General features: G+C 40.2%; 1 protein-coding gene across 1 annotated transcript in view; it reads left to right on the plus strand.

Annotated features, from left to right (window-relative positions):
* Positions 1 to 9: 9 nt before the first annotated feature.
* The window catches only part of SCRN3 (secernin 3), a gene marked incomplete at its 5' end in the record, with an annotated part of 9888 nt that continues 1922 nt past the window's right edge, over positions 10 to 7975 (plus strand). The window contains 5 exons of the mRNA XM_025200533.1: positions 10 to 347; positions 1208 to 1407; positions 2171 to 2383; positions 6469 to 6631; positions 6963 to 7143. Coding sequence (XP_025056318.1) covers positions 10 to 347; positions 1208 to 1407; positions 2171 to 2383; positions 6469 to 6631; positions 6963 to 7143 — 1095 coding nt within the window. The remainder of the gene's footprint in view (positions 348 to 1207; positions 1408 to 2170; positions 2384 to 6468; positions 6632 to 6962; positions 7144 to 7975) is intronic.

Raw genomic sequence — 7975 nt, forward strand, 5'->3', positions numbered from 1 at the left:
CTGGCCTGGGGGGAGCGGGGGGCAACCCGCCGGGAGCCCGCGCCCGGTACGCTGCCCTCCAAGCAGAGCGGGAGTGGGTGGCGGGCGGGCGGGCAGGTGGGGGTTGCAGCCTGGGGAAGCCGAGTGAGTCCCCCGGGCCTGGGCCTGTGCCTGTCCCTGCTACAGTGCACCTACATCGAGATCGAGCAGGCGCCCCTCACGCACGCCGTGGTCCTGAGCCGTCCGGCCTGGCTGTGGGGGGCTGAAATGGGAGCCAACGAGCACGGGGTCTGCATCGGGAACGAAGCCGTGTGGGGGAGAGAAGAAATCCAGGACGAAGAAGCTCTCCTGGGCATGGATCTCGTCAGGTTGGCGGAGAGGCTGACAGTATTCAAATGCATGGGGTTAAACTCCAGGCGCGCAGTCCAACTCAAACGTGTGGTCAGTGCTTGGGCTGCTGCGGTTAAGGCAGAGCAGTTTTTATAGCCACTGGCACAGCAGGTATCACCTCAGACTATCTTGCAACTCTTCCCCCACACAGCTAGGTTGATGGGGGCAGTTCAGGGGAAGTCTGGAGGAGGTCTGGCCTCATGTCTGTCAAGTTATGATAAGCCACTCTTACTACGTTGGCTCCCTGCTTCTGAAGGCTAGGCTTCTTTCTGCCTGTTCTGTTCGTCTTCAGATACAAACATTTCTTGACACAGATACCTAATCCACAGACACTGACCTGTCACTGAGACTCTACAAAGGAAGGTCCTCAAGGGGTTTTGAGTGGTTTGGTACCCATCAAAATTCTAGCCGCCACAGTTGCACTTGAGGATTGGGGCTGTGGCCTTCTTAAGTCTCTCTCTGTCTCCTCAACTGCCTGAAGTACTACCAGTTTTTTAGTTTCAGCCTCTGTCACAGGCCCCGTACTTTGAAACAGAGAAAGGCCACCTATCGTTGCCTAGTTCATTTGGCCAGAAAAATGTAATGAAGGTGTCATAGTGTAATGACAGTCTCTGAGACTAGCATAACCCTCCTCAGTACAGGCTGGGCAGGAAGTTAGTTCCACCAGGCTGCAGTTTAATGACTCTCAGCTGTCAGGTCTGGCAGCTTTTTCCTTGTGCCCCGTGAAGAGGTCTCCCCCAAATATCACTGTTATTGTTCAGATTTAACTTGAATATTAAGGTTGCAGACAATTTTAAGGCTTATTATTACAAAATCAAATATCTTAATTTTGTTTTAGACTTGGACTTGAAAGAGCTGATACAGCTGAAAAGGCCCTTACTGTCATTGTTGACTTGCTAGAAAAATATGGACAGGGTGGAAACTGTATGGAGAGTCAAATGGTATTTACCTACCATAATAGCTTTTTGATAGCTGACAGAAAGGAGGCTTGGGTATTGGAGACTTCTGGAAAATACTGGGCGGCAGAAAAAATAGAAGGTATGGTTAACAATCTTTACTAGGATTTTAAATCTTCCCAGTTCAGTAGCATTAGCATTTCCCTGCTTTTCATATGCTGTTTTATTAGGATGTGGCAGAGGAAACTGGTATTTAGGTAACTAGAAACAGCATGGCATACAACAAAAATGGCTCTTTAAGAGCTTAAATGGATGGGGGGAGGCTTATGGATAAGGTGATGGAGGCCTTAACATACATAAGGCTATTTAGGATGGAAGACCGATGAAATTGGAAGAAGTTGGGAACACTCATGGATGGGAGGGGAGGACCCTATGCAATGTGAAACTTGATAATGGTAAAATGGGAATGGTAGAATTATGAAGTTTTGAGGGCAGTATATAGATGTGTAAAATTTGATACAGTAATAGGGAGCATCAGAAAAAATTCAACAAGAGGAATTAACTGGCAGATAGAGAATATGACTTTAATAAGTTATTTACAAGAACTAAGAAGCTCAGTTTTTAAGACTGTTCAGTGTTTCTTTATATTCCGACACTAGCCTTCCTCTTCAAAGAATATGGGTGTGAAGATTAAAAGAATGAATCTTGGAGCTGCTTGAGGAAGCAGCAGTATAATTTGTATATGGTCTGGATACTTGAGACAAAAAAAAGTCAAAAATAAAAAGTTTAAGAAGTTGCTAAATATATCACATTTTCTAGTAAGCTTACCATAGACAAATAAGACATGGGAAGAAAATCAATCTATAACATACAAAAAATACATTCTTTTCCCACTTACGAAACAGAGGGTGTGCGGAATATTTCCAACCAATTCTCCATAACCACCAAGATCGATCGGGAACACCCAGAAATGAGAGCATATGCGAAGAGCAAAGGCTGGTGGGATGGTGAAAAAGAATTTGATTTTGCTGCTGTGTATTCCTACGTAAATACAGCCACAATGACTACGTCAAGGGGCAGATACTGTGAAGGTTACAAGCTACTGAATAAACACAAAGGTACCTTTGTTGTTATCTGACTCAAGAAAATGACAACAAATATTTACTAATCTGTATGCTTTAAAATCAAATCTGATTAATATATCTGCTATAAATACATTCAGTTGATTTTAAGTGACTTGAAAATGATGGAGTGATAGTATTTTTAAAAATTAGTCTAGTTTGTTTTTAAGCTCTTTAATTGTTTTTGCCATTTTGGGGTTAGAGAAAACAGGTATACAAAAAACATACAAAGCTGCAGTTACACCTAGAGGTCAAGCCAAGTAAAGTCAGGGTCTCGTTGTATCTTTCACAAGGATTTGTATTAATGGGCCACTTACCAACCACCTACTTTATGAGAAAATAAAAAGTAGACTTAAATTCACAGCTACAAAAACAAGACTGCATAGAACTTTGTAGCAGAGAATATAGATTTATAGTGTCTAAAACAAGAAACCATTGAGTGTTGTATTCATATAAATATTATCATATTTTTTCACATACAGCACACTCCCAAATAAGGCATATACCTTGCTTTTGGAAGGCAAAAGAATGTAGAAAAAAAGATTTTTCCAGAGTTATGGTTGACTCTGATATAGAGTAAATCCTCCTGGAAACAGAGGCTGTATCCAGACAAGCGTGGCCATGTGGTATGTGGCTCCACAGACCCATCTGCCATGACACACACCACATATTCAGGTGTTCTCTATGTTGCAAGGGGAGAGGGGTTGACTCTGGGAGATCCCAGGGTCAAAAAAATGATGTGAAAAAAGCCGGGCAGTACACATGGGTAGCACGCACCGCCCAAAACCGGAGCCTGACCGGCCAGGGCCACACTCCAGCTGCTGGAGGCTCCAAGAGGCAGGATTGCCACGGCTGCAGCCGCAGGAATCCCCCAGGACCCCGGGGTAAGGCTGTTGGGGCTAGCATAGTTGCTAGTCCCAGCCTCCCCTACCCCACCCAGGGTAACCTGCCATGCGCCAGAGGGCGCATGGGACAGGCATGCCCCATGGACAAGTAGCAGAGGCACAAAGTGTGCCACTGTTTCTTGTCCTGAGGAAACAAATGTCCATGCTTGTGTGGACGTGGCCAGAGTGTCCACAAAGTATGGCATCAGGAACTTCCTGGTATGCCAGACTGTCTCCTGCGATTCCATACTTGGATGCTATGTTTCCAGGAGGACTTGCTGTGTCACGCAAGATTAGGCCTCGGGCCTTTGCAAAGGGCAGTAGCAAATTACTTCTTTACTGTAAGCAGTTCTCTATATAAGTTCCTGTAAACGAAATGTTTCCATATCGTAAGCTTCATCAAGGTATGAACAACAGCTCACTTGCTGCTTTGAACACAAGATAGATACAGTGCTCAGCCAATAGCTACAGCTGTGAGAGGGTTAACAAGACTACTACCCTTCGCTTTGCTGATCAGACACAAGCAGCAGCCATCCTGGCACCCACATGGCATGCACAGTCTCTCTAGGAGTGCTCCTTTTTCAGTGAAGAAAACAGCTTCCTTGAGTATTTATTTATGAAATTTATATGCCATCCTTTCCAATGAAGGCTCAAGATGACTTACAGCAACAGAGAATTAATAAAACAAAATAATAAAATAAAACATAATAAAGCAGAGCCTGACTAAACAACATTTTAGCTTAGTTTTGATCAAAATATGCACTCCAATTTGGGGGGGAGGGCTGATTTTGGGGAAAAAAGGTTAGAAAATACCATATTCTACTTAGCCTAATTCATTTTTAGACTCTACCTGATGATACCAACATTAAAAACCAGTTTAAAAATGTAACTGTTAAACTTATGTCACCTAAGAAAAAACACTCTGAAAACAGAATAAAGAATCTTACAGTACTTTCAGCAGAAATTCGTAATTATGAACTTACGTATTTCTTTAGAGAGAAGCTGCCACCATCTCTTCCAACTGCTGCTTCGTGGCAGCTTTTAGTTATGCTTCAAACTGTACAAAATTGCACTCTATTTGCTTGTTCATTTGAAATAATTAATTTGAATCTAAATAAAATTGCTCTCTGGTGTGTTTTTTGTTTATTTTGCTGAGCTCTGCCAGCTCAGCTTCAGTGTTTATTTCATGCTTGTGAGTGAATTGCCTGTAGCTATCCTACTCCAGTGATCATGTAAATCCTGCATTCATTCTGGGAACTGCAGGCTCTGAATACTGAACATATCTTCATAATACCTGTATTTACCTGTATTATAGTAGTGTTAAGGTTCTATCAACACTTTCATTCTAAATCCCCAATTTCAAACATTTACCTCAGCCATTTTTAAATCACGCTAGGTGTTCAAGTTATCGGGCTGATGTAGTTTAATTTCATGTAGATGTGTTTTTAAATGCATGCCTTAAAAGCTATTTAGTTCAGACTATTTAGTTTAGAGAAAATCCACTGGCTTCATACTTTACTTGTCTAAGCTTTTTCTCCCAAGGGATTTAAAAACAAATCTTTCTGACCACTGATCTTCAGCCTGTGGGGACAAACCCTTTAAAATAGCTATAATATTTTACATCTGAAAAGCAGCCACTGAGTATTCTATTTGGTGAACTTAGGAGTATCAAATATATATATTTAGAAGTTTAGTTAAGTAGTTTAGAAAAGAGAAATGTACTACTTATTCTCTGCTGGACTAGTTGGTGATTGAATAAGAAGACTACCTCCTCAGTCATTTCTTTCATATAGCTGGTTTTGTCTTTTTCAGGCTTCCCCCAGATAGTTATGCCCACTATTCTCAAGAGTGTGGGCACAGTTAAATATTCATACGCTATTTAGGAAGTCAGGTATGGATTTCAACTTGCATCATTTCCAGGGAAAATTAGCCAAGTAGGGCAGTTTTCTAGCTGTGCAGAAGTCTTTGCAACTATTTTTAGCATTCCAATTAAAAACATCATGACAAATTAAAATGCAAATCCTAATTCAGAGATAAATTATTTGAAGTGACTGTAGTAAAGTTACGAATTTTAAGATTGACCATGCCAGCGTTAACATGGAAAAACCAATTAATAGATTATTAGGATTTCCTTCTTTATGTGATTGTGTTCTTGTGTGACCCATCATGTGTTATACCAGAAAAAAGGCAATGCCTGTAACTGCCATCTGTAAAAAATATCGGGCATACTTCACTAGGAACTCCTACACAAACTGATACAATATCAACAGTATTTGAACATTAAGCACTACTTTAAAATGTGTACTATGAGAAGTTTTACAGATACAGACAGTCCCAAAGAAGGGGTCTCTTTTGCCCTGTCTCAGAAAAATTTCCACAAGAACCCCAAACTACCTGAATGGTATACTTTATTCAACTGTGGGCTGCTCGACAAAGAATTATGTTGCCCTCCTCACAAATGGATATACTAGTGTGGTTCCATTTCATTCAAGGCATAAGAGTTGTTTTTTTGCTAATGCATCATTTTAGCTGTCATCTTGAAATCTAAATTACCTGGGAAATCAAATGATAAGAAACACTCTCTAGTCTCTTAGAGTTGCATTTTTCAACATGATGCACAGGAAATCCACACACAGTTGTCATTATTTTTACATTTTCACTGTAGTCTAGTGGCATTATCTGTGTACAAATCCCAATAACCAATATTGTGTTTTGTCTGCTTAACTCCCACACAGCACTTAAAGTTTAGCTTTTAATCCAAAACTATTAATTTTCATCTGGAAAGTTACTATGTGAACAACTGTTTGCTAGTCTTACACTTAACAAATGTGTTTGGGATTTGCAAAACACTTTTGAGTCCAATACAGTAGCTCATTGTCATTTTCCTTTCAAAGGAGGATATTTTGATAATAAAATAGTAATCTCATTTGGTATTTTCAACATGTTGCTTATTTTGGTATATCTATATGGGGTGGGTGATTGATTGCTTTCATGACATATAGTAGCTTCTTACCCTGGTACTTAATATGAAAGATGTTCTCTTTAGCTAACTGTCATTTCACACTTGCCTTTTTGACAAAACAGCAAAACAAAATGGACATTACCTGTGAAAAATGAGTAAACGAGGAAGGTTCTAGAGTAGATGCTCTTTAAGTCAGTGGCACTGTACATAACTAACCTGTTTTGTATCTTAAATAGGCAATATAACTGCTGAAACAATGATGGAGATTCTTCGAGATAAAGAGAGTGACATTAATATGGAAGGAGGATTTATGACCACTGGAAGTATGGTCTCCATTTTACCTCAGGACTCTAGTCTACCTTGTATTCATTTCTTTACAGGAACCCCAGACCCTGACAGGTGATGCATTAACTTGGGTAATAAAAACTTCAGTAGGGTCTAAAATGACAATTTTTGTTAATTTTTTTTTAACTCCAAACATGTAGTGAGAGCAGGATGCATACGTCTTAATTAGGATCTTACAGCTCCTGTGTACATGTATAACATTAATTTACCTGTTAAGAGACTTCATGTACCTGTGCCGTTTAACTCAGAAATAAGCTGAGTTTTCTGAAGCCTTTCTCCAGAGGAAGCTAAAGGGAGAAATGGAAGAACTAGTGACTCATTGACTTTTACTTGGCAATTGTACTAAAACTGTTTCAGTGAAGAATGTTCTATTTTATCCCTCTAGGTCTGTATTTAAGCCTTTTATTTTTGTGCCAAATATTACTCAGTTACTAAAAACCAACTCACCAACATTTGGTGAGGATGACCCAGTTAAAAAGAAACCACGTTTTATGACTCAACCAGATCGAAGACACGAACTCTATAAAAAACATGAACATGCAGCTGAAGTAATGGAAGCCTGCAAGGTATGTTGATTAAATTATAATTCAACACAGGTTGAATTGCAAGCATCATGTTTTACAGATGTGATTCTATATAAGGTTCCAGTTTGATGTTGGGCAGCAAAGGATATACATTCAGTGAAGTAGAGTCCAATCTTTAGTACGCACTTCAGAAATGTTGAGGCCCAGTTGGTATGTTAACTGTTTCTCTACTTGACAGGCTTAGGCCCAGCCTGTAAAATGTCCACACTGCTTCCCAGTTTTCTGACTCTTGCTTCTGGTCTCTTCCTTTTTTTTTCCTAATGTCAGTCACCTCCTTTTCTTTTCCCACTCAGTTACTTTCCAGTTGTAATTCATGGTAACCAAGTAGCACTAATCATTCCCTCAAGATCTGTGAAGCAACTGAGTTGTATATAGCTCTGGGCACAAATGGGGATTTTAAAGCATGCTTACAGCACTAGTGTCCATGTAACTATTTTTAGTAGCAATAATGAGCTGTAAATTGCATCAACACAAATAAGCTGATGGTAGCAAGGGTGAAAGCTGTAGTAGACAGATCTCGGGTATCAGTAGCTTTGAGTAGGTTAAGACACCACAGTATTAAAGATGAGCCATGTTTATGATATGCCTCTTTCTTGTCACCACCATAGAGAATTATAATTCCTAGGTATCCAACACAGACATAACTTGTGCAGGGAAGCATGGGCAGAAATACCAGGTTTGTGAGGGGCAGAAAGTAGAGTTAATTCCTAAAATGGCCCTGGTATCCAAGATTGAATACTATCACAAGAAGGAACTACTGAGAATCTTTTGACTCAAAAAAGGTGTTCCATCAGCCATAAACGTTGTCATTTTG

The sequence above is a fragment of the Alligator sinensis genome, unplaced genomic scaffold (assembly GCF_000455745.1).
Source record: "Alligator sinensis unplaced genomic scaffold, ASM45574v1 scaffold321_1, whole genome shotgun sequence".
Lineage (NCBI taxonomy): Eukaryota > Metazoa > Chordata > Crocodylia > Alligatoridae > Alligator > Alligator sinensis.